The sequence below is a fragment of the Rhamphochromis longiceps genome, linkage group LG23 (assembly GCF_057381845.1).
Source record: "Rhamphochromis longiceps isolate RC_006_pf linkage group LG23, R_longiceps_female_GT1.1, whole genome shotgun sequence".
NCBI classification, from domain to species: domain Eukaryota; kingdom Metazoa; phylum Chordata; class Actinopteri; order Cichliformes; family Cichlidae; genus Rhamphochromis; species Rhamphochromis longiceps.
This window is the reverse complement of record NC_140578.1, coordinates 23,112,994-23,130,843: the sequence shown is the minus strand read 5'-3', so window position 1 is coordinate 23,130,843 and position 17,850 is coordinate 23,112,994. Positions and strand designations below refer to the sequence as shown.

The 17,850-nt window shown below is 42.2% G+C and overlaps 1 protein-coding gene across 1 annotated transcript in view; it reads right to left on the bottom strand.

The window, feature by feature from the left end:
* Positions 1-253: 253 nt before the first annotated feature.
* LOC146641956 (uncharacterized) overlaps positions 254-17,850 on the bottom strand; it is an 88,621-nt gene continuing 71,024 nt past the window's right edge. Inside the window, exons 7-18 of the mRNA XM_085397288.1 lie at positions 15,044-17,725; positions 14,649-14,840; positions 14,418-14,555; positions 13,748-13,803; positions 12,230-12,347; positions 12,018-12,065; positions 9,957-10,267; positions 7,292-7,384; positions 6,542-6,634; positions 5,827-5,908; positions 2,107-2,219; positions 254-2,010 (exon numbers count right to left, since the gene is read on the bottom strand). Coding sequence (XP_085253414.1) covers positions 1,801-2,010; positions 2,107-2,219; positions 5,827-5,908; positions 6,542-6,634; positions 7,292-7,384; positions 9,957-10,267; positions 12,018-12,065; positions 12,230-12,347; positions 13,748-13,803; positions 14,418-14,555; positions 14,649-14,840; positions 15,044-17,725 — 4,136 coding nt within the window. The 3' untranslated portion in view covers positions 254-1,800. The remainder of the gene's footprint in view (positions 2,011-2,106; positions 2,220-5,826; positions 5,909-6,541; positions 6,635-7,291; positions 7,385-9,956; positions 10,268-12,017; positions 12,066-12,229; positions 12,348-13,747; positions 13,804-14,417; positions 14,556-14,648; positions 14,841-15,043; positions 17,726-17,850) is intronic.

The window sequence follows — 17,850 nt, the reverse complement described above, 5'->3', positions numbered from 1 at the left end:
GCCATTACCAACTTTATGCAGAACTATAGAAAATTATAACAGGTTTTAAAGCGTTTGTCTGTCAAATATACAAACTTCAAATGACTACAGTAAAGCCAGCAATGCCTCCTGTTTAATGAATAATAATGACATTTTTGTTTAGCCTTCAAAACACGTGCTGATGATAACCAAACAGGCACGCCACACATGCAGGTTGACGTGTTTTTCACAAAAAGACGAGTATTTTCAAAGAATTGATCCACAAGACTAGAATGAACCAGTTTTTTTATTTCTTTTATTTCTTTATTTTTGTTGTTGCCATCATCCTGTAGGAGCATTTTGTCATCAGTACGTCTCAAACACCGGAAAGTGTGCACACATCTACAATTTTTTTAAATCTTTTTTTTTTAAATACACATACACAGGCAAAGAGGGGGAGGGATATAGGAAGCACAGAAAAACACTGGAAGGGTAGGTGACATCAGGAGGGGAGGTGGGGGGGGGGTCTCATAATGGTGAGCAGAGAATATGCTAGAACATTTTTTTATTCTTTTTAAAAAAAAACTTCTAAAAGCTGCAGGTTTGTGGGGTATTATTCCTATTCTTTACCTTCTTTATCTCTGCAAACGTTCAAAAACTTCTTTCAAATGGAATGTTTTCATATAAAGCTTCACACTTAACACTTTTTAAAACAAAATTCGGGGCTTTTACCCACTCAAATACACTACACAACCCAGTCTTTGCAAAAGGAGCAAGGTCACAGGGGCCCGTGTGGTAGAATGCACCCGGGCCATTTTACACCCACACAGAAAAGTCGAAGATCGCTCCAAATAGATCTAATTTATTTATCATTTATTTGCCATGCCAGCATAACAGCATTGTTGTAGCCTAATAAAAACCACAGCGCTAATGTAAAACCAGAAAATAAAAAGAAGAGAGGGTGGAAGGGGCGGCGCAGCCCGACGGCTGACGAGAGAAGAAACTAAAACACAAAAATCTATTGGAAAGCTAGCCTTTTAGCGCCCGACTCGACAGAGCTGCAATGGTTATCCACATTTAAATGCTAATAAGCCAGAGCAGCCACAGGGAACGTACAAAACTGTAAATACTTCCAACTACAGTGACATATATTTTTTATATATTTATATATAAAAAGAAAACAAGAGAACACAAGTTTGTCCAACAATTCAGCACAATTCAGGAAATCCAACAAACGCAACAAAGAAAAGTTCATGTCACACACTTTTCTTTTTTATGTTGTTTTTTTGCAGACATGCTCATCAGCCATTCTTTTGCAGGTCAGTTAAGTCTCTTGCTTATCTTTAAGACTACCACCTACTGTCTAGTAGCTATATCTTGCATTCAGTACCGTATAAATTCTGAATGGACGTCACGGTCCAACTTGAAATTTTTAGCCCCGTGCGAGTGGGAATGTGTTGGTGTTTTTCAACGCACCAAAGAAAAAGAAGTAAAGATGAACAGAAAAAGGACCAAAGAAAAATCCTGTACAATCGTAAAACCACCTTCTTGAACCACTTGAACCTTGGCATTCAGCTTATCTAAAACAGAAAAGTCCACGTTTGAGTGAATGAGAGGATAAAAAGCAGACCGACAGACGGGGAGTGTCGATGAAGATTTATGAAGAATTCAGTTTTTTTAAATCCCGCTTGGAAGGGCCGGAGGGATCGTTGATTGGATGAGACGGTCAACCAGCTACAACTGTAGGGGTTAGGTTAAACACTGGAAGCTTGTGATGGGAACGATGGGAAAAGGAGGGGTGATGGTGTGGATTTGTATTTTTCTTAAGCAGAGGCAGCTGGCTCATAAGCCCTGCTTGGCCAGGGCAGCGGTGACATCCTGGGCCAGCGTGGAGAGCTGGGGCGACTCCAGGAGGTTGATGCTGCCGGAGGAAGACAGGCGAGGAGAGGTGCCTCCCGTCTCGATGCCAGGGGAGTGGGTGACGATGATTTCCGCACCGTGGTCCACCCGAGCTTTGGCCGAATCCCGGAAATTCAGCTTGTGGCTCTCGATCTGGTGAGCAGGGGAAGACGGTTTAGGTCAGCGCTCTTTTTCCTCTTTAACGTGAACTGACAGTGACATTTGGTATAAAAAGAGGCTTCCTTTTACCATTATGTTCCCGCCTCCAGGAGTGTGGCTGGTGTTCTCCAGAGAGTTGACCTTGGCGTGGGCCTTCTCTTTGAAGTCCAGCTTCACATTGTCGATACGCACATGTCCTCCCCCTGGGAACAGGACAGCAAGGAGGAGAAGAGAAGTGTTAAACCCACGAGGAATCGCTCGCCTGCAGGACATCACTTCTCCTAGGCAATGCTCAGGGCAAAAAAAATCTCAGTCTGCACACTGCACAGCCTGAAAAAGGCACAAGTGCCAGCTTTGACCTGATTTATACAGTTTATATAGTACCATGTAAGACTGGATGCAATATTCAATTTCCTGCTTTGACACTTTCTTGTAAATATCATTGAAATGGTGACATTATGGGGGCAAAACTGAAGCTGTAAGTGGACAGATGACAGATGAAATTAAGAAATATCAATCAGATTATTGCTAAGATTAAAGGAAATACATGTGCTTTTACTAAATCAAAACTAATTTGACCAGAACAGACTTTCGCTCACTGGTGTTATTGGGCCTTGTTTTAAAAAAAAAAAATATGACAAACAGTTTGACATCTTTATGTTGATCTACGTGGAATTTCTGACTCCTTTTGTGCAACCCACAGCCACTGAACTGTGTTGCACTGTAAGTTAAAGACAAGCATGTAATATAAAATAACAATATGTGGATCTGCCTCTATTATAAAATGGATGGTGACCAACTGCATTCTCCAACTGCTAAAAGAGAAAAATTTAAACTTTCGTGCTGTGTGACAGTGGCTTAAATGGTCTTATAATTGTGTAATGTGGTAAAAGACGTTTGGGATCATTTAGAAATCGTCACAGTTTGTCCAGCAGAGCAGCTCTGACTCCATCCGGGCTGCCTGCAGCACATGTAGCAGAGCAGCAGCACAGCTGATAGTTGTGTGGAATCAAGCAGCGTCTTCACATTAAGTTCCTAATAGGATTGGGCAACATGATAAAACCTTCCAACCACCTTCAGTCAGCCCAGAAACCGGCTATTTGTGGAGGAGTATGTGTGCTGCACAAACATTTGTAGCGTTTCAGTGAAAAACTACCAAAATAGAAGAAACTCTAATCCTGGTGCTTTGTTCTACATCAGTTGCACAACAAACTCCATCGGTATTTCTCTACAACTCCCCACAGAATTGACAACAACATTTGATTCTTAAGACTTCAAATTTCCTAAATCAAGAAAATAAAAGCACAAAAGAAATTAGCATCCAGATCTGATGTACTCGACGAGTTGTCAATGTCTCATCAAATTTAGTTATGGAGTACTTTGCTGGTTGCCCTTTTTTAAAAATGTTACAGCATTGTTTGGGATTTTAGTTTGTTGCTTGGTGGTTGTTAGGCAACAAAGACATTAGTATATACCATGCATAATCCAACTCCTGTGGATATATATGAGAGCGCACAGTCCTGAAATTAAAATGATACAATGCTTTTATAAGGAGTTTTAGTTGCATACTACAAATGGGCCATTTTAGCTTGCTGGTCGGAGGTTGCTAGGCAATGTGATGATGTGCTATAGATAAGAACAATCAGGGACCGGGTTTGTTTGCTCAGCTGGAGGTTTCATGGATTACAGTGGATATACATAAAGAGAATTGGAACATATATCAATACTGGAAGGTTTTAATGATCCAACATTTACTATAAAACACAGCATTTGTTACGCACAAAAATCATTTATATCCATAAGGACAAATCAAAATCAGCTAATAGCAACTAGTCTTAGCATTCCTTTAAGAAGAGAGCCTTACATACTTTGTACAAGTAGGTTGCCTTCCTTTTTTCCATACATCATATATACACTAGTTAAATGCATGCTGGAGTATTGTTTGGTCTGTGATTTTAGTGTGTTGTTAGATAGTTGCAAAGCAGCATTTAGACATCATAAGTTGCATGCATAATTCAACTGCTGTGGATATAAATTAGATGTTTTTGCCACCAAATTAAAATGATACGAAGCTTTTATAAGGAGTCATAGGTGCATAAATGCTGCAAATGGGCCATTTTAACTCGTTGGTAGTAGAGATGGACCGATCCGATATTAGGTATCGGTATCGGTCCGATACTGACCTAAATTACTGGATCGGATATTGGAGAGAAATAAAAAAATGTAATCCGATCCATTAAATATCAAAAAAGCACTTCACAAAACTTGCAACATGGCATAACTCGGCCCATAACCTTAGCACGTCGGAGCAGTGATCGCGTGATAGAGCGGCTATGGCATGCGAGACCTGTCCGTGGTCTGGTTGAATATTTGTAGCCTCGCTACCAAACCGGCATTTCATCTCTGAGGAAGTGATCCCCGAGAGAAGTAAAGCAAGTGTGTAAGTTCATCTCTGAATGTTTATAAAGCATTCCAGCATTAAGCTTAACAACTGATATATGGAGCGACTGCCTCTTCTTGCTGCTACTTCAATCGTGAAACTGCTTAATGATCAGCTGATCGGCTTTTCTGTCGTGACTCCGTCTCTCTTGTTTGTTTTTGGCCCACTTCGTGCCAGAAAGAGGAAACCAGCGGCTGAACAACAGCAGCACGTTTAAGCTTGATAAGCTGTTGTTAGAATTTATTTAATATTACTTTCTACACCAGGATCTTTTTCTATGTAGCTGACGCTGGTAACTGTGCAGGGGCGGATCTAGCAAAGTTTAGCCAGGGGGGCCGATAGGGCATGAACAGGGAAAAGGGGGCACAAAGACATACTTTTCTTTCTTATTCTCATTTAAAATGTCGAGCTTTTAATAATTAATTATCTGAATCTTACACCCAAAGTTTTAATATGATGTAAAATGTATAGAAGTCCATTATTGTATAAAGTAACTGTTAAGTCTAATATACACTAGTAAGCTATAGTACTTTTTCCTTTGGGAAGGTACCATCTGTGCAGTCTGCAGTTCTGTTGAAGAAAGATGTTGAATCTATTTAATTATTCTTGAAAAATAATTTATTTCGGTGCGTTTTTTTTCACACTGCATCAAATTAAAGTTGATTACGTCGATTAAGCATCATGAGGTGGAGGGTGGGTGGTTCCCTTTTTTTTTTTTGTGCTGGGAGTTTGCAACCCTATTAGTTAGGTTGCTTACTCTTTAAAATACCAGAATAGGGAGGATGGAGTAGGTTTAAGTTTATTAGATTGATCAGTATTGCTGAACTAGGAAATATTTTGGGTGCAGTGTATTTTTTCCATACAGGTATAACAGAATAGCTTTAGTGTTTTATTTTTTTAAACTTGAGTTTGAACTTATACAAAATGCAGCAAGATATTAAAAAACAGTTTTATTGATTAAAAACACACTATATCGGATTCATATCGGTATCGGCCAATATCCAAATTTATGATATTGGTATCGGTATCGGACATAAAAAAGTGGTATCGTGCCAACTGTAGTTGGTAGGTGGTTGCTAGGCAACATGATGATGGTCATTGTCTGAGATATAGATAAGAACCATTGGGGGCCTAAGGATTTTTTGCTCAACTGGAGATTTCGTGGATTACAGTGAGATATACATGAAGAATATATATCACCAATGTTTTTAAAAGTTTATAGTACGAGTAACTTCTTTCAACAAGGACAATTAAAGATGTGGTAATGACAACTAGTCTCAGAATTCCTTTAAGAAAAGGCCCTTAAACACATTGTACAATAATGTAATTCTCTAAGTTTTTCTAAAAGGCCAGCTGTGGCTGTACAGTACCTGGTCTGTGGTGGATGTTGGAAAAGGAGCCACATTTAGCGGTGACATGGCTCAGGTCGATCTTCTTGGTCTGGATTTGGATCTGCGAGCAGTGGCACATTGCACAAATTCACCTTTAATTGCTTTGAATGTGAATAAAACACAAATAACAGGCATGAAATGCAATGAAATGAAAGCGACAGGTTTCAAAAAGAGAGAAAATGAACGTGGTGAGATGACATGAATCTCTAGACAAAGGCGGTGTGAGTCAATCAACCGCAGTCCACAGAAAAGCCACAGAGAGGCTGATGTCAGATCCCTGGAGGGGAGGTTAACATGAACGCAAGCAGTGACGGTGCAGACATCAAACAAACACAGAACACGGGCGCTACTGTGTGACGCTACGGGGAGCAGGTGCTTCAATTAAACTTTATTGTCCATGGGTGATGTGAATTAGTGCGAGCATTGTAAACAAGAGAAACTGACAGCCTTGCAGGCTGCAGAGGGAAGTGGTTTATGTTATGAAATATATGCACTATGCAGACATGCTGTATGTTGTGGCCCAGGTGAATGCACAAAGATTATACAATTGTAAATGTTTTTGTTTCTGAGACACAAAATACAGCTAATGAAGACGAACACACTCCACGAGGACGGCTCACACACACATCTTAATGTGAAGTGTTATCAAGAACGACAGATCTTGGATGAGATGATTTTCTGCTAAGTCACTCACGTTTCCCCCGCCTGCCGCGTGCTGGATTTTGTCCAGGGAGCCACATTTAGACTTAACGTGGCTAAAGTCCAGCTTAACGCTTGGAATCATGACCTGTGGATGACAGGTTGACTTTTTTCTTTAAAAAAAAAACCCAAACAGACAGAACACACAGGGTCTCTCACACAGCCGTGGAGTCGAGGGGCTTAATAAAAAAAAAACCCTTCCTACTTCCCTGCTTAAAATAATCCTGTAGAGGCGTCCCAGGTTTACATCAGTCTGTCGATGCCCACTTTAACTCGAGTGCGCTTGAATTCAGACTGCATGAAATGGGCTGAAGCCTATGCAGAAATCAAGGCCCTGTTTAGCACCAAGTCTCAAACGTGAAGCGCACGAAAGAGTTTACTTCCCAGTGTGCAACATCCACAATTTTTAAAAATTAAAGAAAAATCAAATCTACCAACAGCTAGCTCTGCAAGCTGCTTTGCAACCCACCTCCACCCCAGTTTCCAGTCTATGCTAACTTTCCTGTTATACACTAAACAGTAAACAGTGCTAACTGAAAAAAAGTAACATAGGCGTGCTACACCTTTGGAAATAAACCCCTTCTCTTTTGCTTGTCCGAAACAACGTATTGGCAGACGGACAGATGACAGACGCGTGAACACATAATAGTAGCATGACAGAGTGCCACGACAGCCCCAGCTGAGAAAAAAGAGAAAGAGAAATAAGAGAAAGAGAGAAAAAAGAGAGAGAGAAAGGCGTACATACATTGCCTCCTTTGGGCGAGTGCTTCAGATTATCCTTGGAGCCACACTTTGGCTGAATATGACTGAAGTCCAGCTTCTCGTGTAAAATGTGAACCTAAAATAAAATTGGATAATTATGATAATAATAAAAAAGAAAAAGAAAACACTGTATGTGCCTCATTTAGATAAGTGTGCAGTGAGGGGTCGGGGTCTGTTTGCGTGCATCATTAGAACTAACAATGCTTTTCTTCGTGGTGGTGTATACAGCTCTGAGAATAGCAGTGATACGAATGTTTAATTCCCACTTTAGTGTCTCTCGCTTTGTCCCTTTGTCACTATAGACTTATAATAGACAATAGTCTTCTAGGTTTCTTTACAATCTGACTTCCTTCTAATCGCCCCCTGCTGGTCATTAGAAGGAATGCAGTCTGGCTTCAGTTTCAGAGTCGGCCTTTTATATACAGTCTATAATGACCAGGATAAAAAGGTGCAAGAACCCCAAACAGTGGTGCTACAAACTGCTCGACTCTTATGTTGTAACTGAGACTGCAGTCACGCCCAAGAAATGACCTTCCAAGAATCTTTTACAGAGGACAAATTTGTGTTATTCTCAGAGCTGACCTGGAGGCAGAAATAATCTCACTGGTCAAGTTAAGCCTCACTGTGAGTAAGAAAAACTGAAAGATTGAGTTTCTTTCCTGAGAGATGCTCAGACTGATGCTCAATAAAAAGATCAAGATGTTATAAATATGATGAGGATCAAATCTGCAAATAGAAAACAAGAAAACGTATTTTTCCCCTGCATTAGTAAAAACCCAGCAAACAGTAGTTTTGCTTGTACAGCAAAAATAAAATAAAGTAATAAAAAGGGGGACTGTCTCCACTGAACTGACCTGGATTCTTCCGACAGCTCTGATGTTGATTTATTCCCACGTATAACAACATGTGCTGTGTTTAGAGGTTATCTTTCTCATTCCTTCTGTGGCTGTTTCAGCTCAGAGGTTTCAGCCTTTCTGCAAGGTCGACCAATGACAGAGCGAATGAACTGAACTCAATGACGGCCCTGTTTGGTTTATTTTAAAAACATGAACTAATTATGTAAACTCGGAAAATCACAATACTGAAAACAGAAATACCACATTTACTGTTTTCAGGTCTCTTAAAGTGTTTCTTTAGTTTTGAGTCCAGTCCTTGTACCGGACCATTTTCAGAGGAATGAGCCACTTAACACTGACCCAAGAGTCATTCTAGCTCCTGTAGACTTCAGTCTAAATAGAGTGATTTTGTGTGGAAGAAAAGCTTCTCTGTGAGCAGAAGCTAATATGAAAAGATAGAAAATGGTCCTCTAATGTTTCTGGTCTATATATCTGTCTGCGCTCCTGTGCCGCTCCGCTAAGCCGTGCGTCACCGAGCCTCATTAAAAATTTCTGTCCCTCTGTCAGTTTTCTCCCCAAAGAAGTAAGGAGAGCTGGCAGTGAATCGACTCCACCTCCATATATCACAGGGTTAATGACCTCACCAACACAGCACTGTGGGGACATTAAAATGATCAGTTACACCCCAAAGATTAACAAGGAGATGGTTTCTGTCTCCTATCTGCATGCAGTCCATGTGTTATTTTACGTGTGAGGTACGTCATTGCAAAGGAACATCTCTCAGTTATTCTAACAGCTTGGCCACCTTGAGATCCTCTAAAATTTTTATCTCGTAGGTTCCTAAAAGACATCTTTTTCTGAAAGTCAAGGGTGGATAAAAGGAAGAGAGATGATATATTTTTATGCTGTGACCTTGATGTGACTCCTCCATAGGTAATTCTGCACGCTTGAAATTATTAATACCCAGAGCTGGAAGGGAAAATCCTGCACAGTGACGAAAGCAGCTCCCTCAGGGGCAAATGCTTTTGCAGGCTGGCTGCTCCTTGGAGGCGGTGTTTTCTTAGGAGGAAGGCTTTATGTTACAAAAACAAAACAAAAAAACTTTGGGAGAGCTGAAGGTCACTGGGGAGAAAATTGTTGGGAAAGAAAGAGGAGGAAGACGGAGGAAGAGGGGAAAGGATGCAGCTGATGACGATTCATCCAGACTGATGGAGATGACGGTGGACAGGGAGAGGGCAGAGGACAGTCGGAGGGAGGCAGACACACAGACGGTGGGTTAGAGGCACACCAGACAGTGAGCGAGAGCAAACGCAGAGCATGAGGAGACTATTTGAGCATTTTATGACATCTCTAGAGAGAAAAAGGAGATAAAAACCCATCCTTTTAAAGCTGCCTATTTTTTTTTACTGGTTTGCAGGAGCTGTTTAAGATTTTTCTAAACTCTGATACTCACAGAGCATCCAGTAATACTGAGTCATGATAATAGACAAAAGGATGGATTTAAAAAATCTCTTAAAAATAGTCAAATGTTTTGACTGAGGGAAATAATACAAAGAACGGACAATAATTCAAGTTAAAAACAGCTGTGAAATCGTGATTGGTTTGCAGTTTAAAGTCTTGTGCAGCCTATTTTATTTTAAAATGTGTACTTTACTGCCCCCATGTGGCAGAATTATGTACACACATAATACTTATAAGGACAGAAATCATTAATCTATGGAAATCTGTGCTTTTTCTACCTGCAGATGTTTTCCTGTATTTCTGTGTGCTGCAAAGACAAAAGTCACTCTGTGTCTCAGGGCTGCTTGTTACCTGTCCGCCCTTCGGCTGATGCTTAATGTTGGAGGTGGAGCCGATCTTGGACTTCACATTCTTCAGGTCAGGCAGAGGCTGATTGATGACCTTCAGCTGCCGCTGGACAGAGGATGGAGATTTGGGTGGGGTTCGGATCACTGCCACCTTCTTCTCCTGGAGGACGCTGAAGGACTTGGGCGTGTGGCTGCCCGGGGTGCGCGAGCCGGGCGTGCGGCAGGAGTAGCTAGGGGGCGTGCCGGGTGTGACGGCGGAGGAGCCCGGGGTGGAGGCGCCACTGTGGACTGATCGGGAACGCGCCGAGTCTGTACCTTAAGAGAAGAGAGGGCAGTAATGAGAAGACGAAGGAGGAGGAATGAAAAGAAAACCTTCAAACTATTGGATAGAAAGGAGTGATCCTTCATCTGCTTCTTATGATGATGATGATGGAGGAGAAACACAGCACTGAAAAAGACCTGCTCAGTTTCCACCTAAGCAAACAGCCAAGATCACACACAAGTGTTTGCCCAGGAGCCTGAAAGCACAAACACAGGCAGCTGAATTCATTTAGCTACTGGTGGCTTGTTGCTGCGTTACCGGGGAAGAACCAATAAGATTTTATCCTACATGAGAACAAGGAACACACCTGTTGCTGTGATCCACACCTGCTTTTCTGATAAGATAACTGCAGGGTGGATAAAGCCTATTTAGACACGCTTTATAAATACCTGTTTCCAATGGAAACTAAAGCTTTTTCCCAATTTGTATCACCCTGACCTTTGAACTATGACCTTGAAGCACTAAAATTGGCTTCTATAAGCTGTAAAAACCTGAGATTTTTGGATACATTCATGCAGTGTGTGGTTTTGCACATCTTTATGGCACCATTGTGATGTCATCGTTTGAAAAAATAAAAAGCGTGTCTAATGTCCAAGAGCTTAGGAAAGCCTGGAGGACTATTGCTCAAGAGCACTTTAAAAGAATTACAAAAAAGTCTGGCACCTTGGAAGTAAAATATAAAGAAATGAGGGGTGGCTCAAGACTTTTGCACAGACCTGCAAAGTGTTGTGCTAACATATGAGGTCAATCGATCAGTCTCATGTTCCAGCGGTCCATTGTGGAAGGCACAAACATACTAAATTTACCTTCTTACAAGCAGTTTTTCTGGTCTTAAGGATCACCTGTGTCAAACATTACTTCAGCTGCTGTTCTGTGTGATTACCCTCTTTGAATTTCTTGGGGAAATAAATAAATAAAATAAAATCTATTTACTTTTTTGGTACAGTAGAGCTACTCAAAATATGGGACACTGTCTCGATGCATGTGGACGAGAAGTCAAGTCTCACATAAAGGGGGACATCTTCGACCCTTCTCGGAACAGGGCAAGATGGCTTTGTACCAGAGGAGGAGAAAGAGGAGATCCTGGTACAAAACCAGGCAATAAGACAAGTGCATCCACAGACCTGACAAGTTTTCAGCTGGTTGAGCGGTTTGATTAAATGATACCCAGAACAGCTGAATTGTGCTTGTTTATGAAAAGGGTAGTACACACTGCTGAATGAAAACCTCTTTCCGGACACCCAAAAGGCCAGATTCATCGCATTTTAACCATTTGGGTGAGAGTTTTCTGATGATCCAGCCCCATTAAACTTGCATGAGGTAAACAAGGCTGGCCACTGAGAAAGAAACAGAGATATCTGTTGCCATTTGCAACATTTCCAATCCAGTTCATGTTTGTTACACAAAAACAAATATGCTTTTCTTTCAAAATCAAGTGACCCTAAACTTTTGTGCAGATTACTGTCCCTCCCTGAGCCAAGCTCTGCCTGAGGTTTCTTCCTGTTAAAAGAGAGTTTTCCTTCCCACTGTTGCCAAAACCTTTCTCATAGGGGTTCATCTGATCGTTGGGGTTTTCTCTGTATTACTGCAGGGATGAAGGGATGATGCTCTCTTCTATGGAAAATATAAGTCCTTATCTTATAGTTATTAAAGCAAACAAGCATAAATAAACTGTATAAACTAATAAACAGATGTCGATGAAGATGGTGTGAAAGGTCTAAAAGGATCTACTAGGTGTTCTACCTGCCATACTAGGGGCTCTTCCAGACCTGGTGTCCGCTGTTCGGAACGCTTTACAGAAGAAGGGAATAAAAAGGGAAAATCAGGGGTAAAACAGCAGGTGGGAAGTGGAAGGTGTTGGGAGTTAAAGTATAATACAAATAATCTGGTGAGTAAAGAAGCAATTAATCTGGGAAGCAAACAATCTGAAGGTTTTGGACCGTGGAGATTCTTACAGGTTGGCCTGGAGGGGGTGCTGTTGTCCTCCTGTTCAGCAGCCGGGATGTGGCGTGTCAGAGACTTGGCCGGCCTGGGGAGGGATGACTTCTTCTCGGGGCTCCGGTACGCTCTCTCCTGGATTAACAGACACACAGCAGAGTTGAGATGCAGGCTGAGGCATGCACATGCTGGTCACAGCCACCCCTCAACCCTTGCTTTTATCCCCCACCCTCACTTTACCTTCTCCACCCATTTCTTAGACAGAGGTGATGGGCGTGAGCACGCGGAGGAGGGACGGGCCTCGCAGAGCTCCGCCTGTACGAGGGGGCTCCGTTTAAGGCTACAGGCAGAGCCGGGCCGGGGGGGCTCGCGATCAAACCCCCGACGCTGCACTGCCATCTTTAATACAACCGCCCTCGTGGGGCTCTTGACCGTGACCATGACAACAGGGAGGAAAGGCATGCAGGGTAGGTGGAAGATGTTCAGGATGGAAAACAGGCATGACAAGCAGATGGAGAAATGAAAAGTTGAGACAGGATGGAGTAAAAATGCAATGTGTTTATTTGTGGCTCATACACAAACAGTCTGTTTGTGTACGTGTGTGTTTTGATCTAACCGAACATATCTAAGAACATTGTTGTCTTTATAAATATGCCAAATGAACCACATGAACATTGGATTATTATTATTTCTGTTTGGTTTAATAATCTTTAGGAATGAAATGAAAGGAACAAGAAACAGAATTTGGCTGAAATCGTTTGAATGAGCTGCGTCGCTCGTTGCTGCACATCATAAGTGTGTTTTTAATGGTAAAATGTAAAATAATTTTGCACTTTTGATGTCTATACTCACAGATTTTCTCTGTCGAGACTGACACAAGGACAGAAGCAAGCATGCAAGACAAAATGATTATGGAGAGAGAGAAAAGCAGACATGCAAAAAAAGAGAAGAAAGCCCAAAAACAAAACAGAAAATATGAAGACGCCATGGCCTAAAGTCGTACAGAAAATGCACTCACCAGCCACTTTGTTAGATAGAACTTTTCAACTGTTTGTTAATGCAAAAGCAGCAAATTACATTGGAGCAACTCAGTGCATTTAGGTCTGTAGATATGATCAAGCTGCTGAAGCTCAAACTGGGCATCAGAATGGGGATGAAAAGTGATTTAAGTGACTCTAAATGAGGCATGGTTGCTGATTCGATCTAATTTTCCAAGCAACCATCAGTAGTGTTTACAGAGAATGGTCTGAAAAAAGAAAATATCCAGCAAGTGGGTAAAGATGCCTTGTTGATGTTAGAGGTCAGAGGAGAATAGCCAGCCATTTGAGCTTATAGGAAGGCAGTAACCCCAAAATAAAAAGGCACACATGGGAATCACACGGGAATCCAGGTGAGGGGTAGCCAATAAGAAGAAAGCGGTCTTTTAGGGATCAATATTACTGAGAGATGATGAAAACACTCTTGGAATAACCTTAACTTTGTGAGGATTTCAATTGAAAGACAAAAAATAATAAACGTTGACTTGTTATACTTACAGTGGTCCTCTCCCTGGACTGGTGGGCCACACTGAGGGGCTGATGGTGCTCCACACCTGTGAAGCAAACATGTTCATCAGTGTGACACACACAAATGCACATTTGCTGAATACAAGGTGAAAAAGTGGACATATGAGCACATTCATATTACAGAAGCACCTTCTGTACACGTATCACGACATTTCACGTCACCCTCACTTCGCTTGTTGACAGAACACACAACCTTCAAACATGCAGCCATTTTCAGGAGACATACACACGCACACAAGTGTTAAACCAGAGTTATTCAATACCAGTCACAATGAATAACATCATCACTGAGCAGAAAAAAATAAAAGCATGAATTTGAAGCAGAGCGGGAACAAATACTCCATGTTTGACAAAATGAGAAAAAACAAAGCATGTTTAAAGCTTTTAGAAAAATAAAACTGAAAAAGAAACCCAAAGCAGACCAGACATGACAGAACTTTAAAAACTAAATCAGCAGCACATGATGTTTGCCAGCTACACTGCACCTTGCTTGATTCCTCAATGAGCCATCAATGGAGAGAGAGCAAAGACATCAAACGCCACATATCCAAAACTGATTTACATTTGAAAAAATGCTTTAATTATTTGGGTGTTGCTCTCTCTCTATCCACGGCACTGACTCCGGGTGAAAAGTGTTCACCTGTGGCCTTGCGTCTAGCAGAGCCGTGAAGCAGAGCAGGCCTAGGATGTCTGGCCGCCGCTTTGGCTACACCCTTTCGAGACGGGGAATGACTTTGGAGGGCTGACACCTTACTCTGGTCAGCCCTCCTGATGCCTACTAGCAGAGAGGAGAGACAAGGTTATACCGACATGCATACCTCGGTTAGATGACAAGGATTATAAATTTCAGGCGTAAATACAGAATTGGAACCTTTTTTCTTCTTTATCTCCTCTCTTGGTGGATGGTGGCTCAGTACTTTGCGGGATACTTTAGACTCAGTGGTGGCCCTTGATCTGCCGGGGCCCCGTTTAGCGGGTCTGTCCACCACCACAGGCTTATTGGTCGAGCTCTGGGGCTGAGGAAGGGCTTCGATTTGCTCAGTCATAATACTTTTGTCATCATCTGCAGTGGAGAAGGATCAACAGAGGGCTAATTCTCCACGCTCCTTGCTAGCTAGGAGCTAGCTTAGCACAAAAGACACATTTCCAAACAAGTTTTCTGGTGCTAGCAAGTTTTTAAACCAAAATTATTAAACTAAATAAACATTTAAAGGCTTTTAATCTTTTTTTAAACAAGTGATTTATTAACAGGTTTACTCTGGGTACCTTGTGAATCCATCCAGCCACTGTCTGTATCTAGGATGGACACGTCCATGGTGGTTTCATCGTTAGGTGCTTGATCGGTCTGGCTAAGAACATCCGAGGTCTCCTCCTCCACCTTCCTCACCTTCTTTCCATCCTCTTCTTCTATCATTTTATGATCTTCCGTTCCTTCCTTTTCCTCCTTTGTTTCCTCTTTCTTCACCCCTTCGTACTCGTCTGTCTTCCCTTTCACCTTATCTGTGTCTAAGTCCTCTTCTATTTTATCTGCCTCCATGTCTTCTCTGCCTCCTTCCTCTGTTTGCTGTGTCAGCTCGTGGTCAGAGCAGGGAGACAAGTGCGAACTGTCTGTTGCAGGTTCGTCACTGTTTTGGGCGCTGTGACTCCATTCTTCTGCTCCAGACTTTGGATCTTCTTCCAACATCTGGTCATCCACCATCAGTCTCACTTGTTCTGTCTTTTGCTCTTCCTTCCCAGCTTCTTCAGTTTGACTCTTCCTTGTTTCATCCGGCTCTTGGGCTTCTTCCATTATCTCTTGAGGCTCCTCTGCAATCTCAATATCATCTTCCTCCTCTGCTTCTTCATCTATTTGTGCTTGAGGGATAATGATGATCGGAGAAGATATTTGGAGCTTCGGTGAGCCTTTCACCAGACTGCTTTTTTGCTGCTGGTTTTGGTCATTTTTCTCATCTGTGTGCTTTGTAGTAATTAAATCCTGAGCAGTGTTTGAGGTCTGTTGCCCACTTTGGATTGTCTTAGCTTTGTCTGTGCTCTCTTCTAAAGACTGAGATAATCCTGAAGCCAAGTCTTTGTTTGGCATTTCTGGTTCATCACTTCTTTCTTCAGATTCTTTCTGCTCAGGCTTCAGATTTTCTTTGTCTAACTCTGACTGTTTATTATCAACGTTTTCAGATGCTTTTAGCTCTGATGGGTCATCTTTCTGTGCTTTCTCTCCTGCAGTTTGGGTTTCTGATGATGTGTCATCTGGGGACTTGGGGGTTGTTGGAGTTGGAGGAACCTTGGTTCCAGTTTCTGTAGGCGCGAAAGTGAACGAACTGTCTGGTGGGATAGGTGAAGCTTCTCTTGATGGGTCTTTTTCAACATCTACCTCAGGGATAGCTTGAATCTTTATGTTCCCTGGCAACCCAGTCTCCAAACGAAATTCACTCAGTCTGTCTTTTGAAGTAGTCATTGGGATTCTTAGCCGATCCGGTTTTATTCCACTGGTTACAGCTTTTTCAAGGATCAGGTTAGACTTTACTGGTGAGCCTTTCTTTTCTACCACTGGTATTTGAGAGATCACAGGGGTAACCTCTTTGTAATCTTGTTGTTGTATTCCTTTTGAAACATCTTTTGCTTTCAAATCCCCTAGATCCTCCTCTACTTCCCCCTCTACAGAAGGGAAACGCTGGTGTGGAGAATCCCCGGGACTGGGTACATCAGCGGGAGAAGGCATGGGCCCTGAATACTCACTGAAGACACAGTAGCCCACCTCCTCCAGCTGGTTTTCTTGTGAGAAAACACTTGGGGCTTGATCTGTCAAGGCAAGCTTGGCTAAAGAACTTCCCACAAGGGCAGATACATTGGCGGGCACTGACTTTCTTCTCATGTAGTCAACCTCCATCCTCTCCAGGGATGGACGAGGTAGGGCACCAGCCAGGTCCAACATCTCAGAGAGGCTTCCTGATTGTTTAGAACTATCTGTGTGCTTATCATAAGGTAAGGGCTCATCTGCCACGGTGGGGATATTTTCAGGTGTTTCAGTGTTAGTTGGGGTAATGGAGACAGCTGGTGGAAATGTAGGTGGATGGCTCACCACAGATGGAGTTGACGGATAAACCTCTGATTCATCATAGCTTCCACTGATTGAATACAAGCTTCCCATGAAGATCCTTGATTTCTCTTCCTTCACCGTCTGTCCGGCTGAAGACCCAACAGTAATGTTCAAGGAAAGACTTCTTTGTTCCAGTCCCAGTTTACCAGAAGATGTGTTGACATTTTGCTTTTGTTGTTTCTCCATATTCTGCACAATGTTTTCATCATCTCCACTTAATTTTGTCTCTGCCGTTGTGCTGAGCTCATAATAGCTCTGGGTTTGTGGCAACTCTTCTTCTCGACCCTCCATGGATGTGTCAAAGTAGGTTTTTGATCCTGACACGTGTTCTACAAAAACATCCGATCTGTCAAGTTCTGGAGTTGACGTCAGAGTTTCTTGCGAAAGGTCTGTTTTTTGAATATCAGTGAGCAGTGGTGTGTCATGCAATCTACAGTCATTTGCACCATGCTGGTCCTCCTTATTAACCGCCTCAAAAACATCAGTTTTTTCTTTGCTTTCATTCATATTTGACCCTGACTCACTTGGTAAGATAATTCCTGCTTCTTCTTTTTCTTCTGCCATAAGTTCTGATGAGGCCTCTGTCACAACAACTTCTTTTGCTTCTTTTTCTTTAGACTCTGAAAGTAATCTTCTGTCAGTGACCTCTTCCTTCCCACCCTCTCTGTCTTGATTACCCTGCTCTGTTGAGGAAGTGCAGGGGAGAGGTTTCTCTCTATCAGAAAGAAGGGGAGGGCCAGTCGAGGCAGGTTCTTCTCCTTCTGCCTTTGCTCTTTGTTTCTCAGGTGGCGATGGTTCATCTTCCTTCATAGTGGACTCACAAGATGGTTTACTGACTCTCTCTTCTGGCTGGGCTGCGAGTTTGAAGGATACTGTACAACTTTGTGTCGGGTCATGTTAGCTAAAAGCTTTGCTTGCAGCATCCACAAAAGCTAGCCAATACAGTCAAGCCGGCGCCGTCTGCACATAGATACAGTAG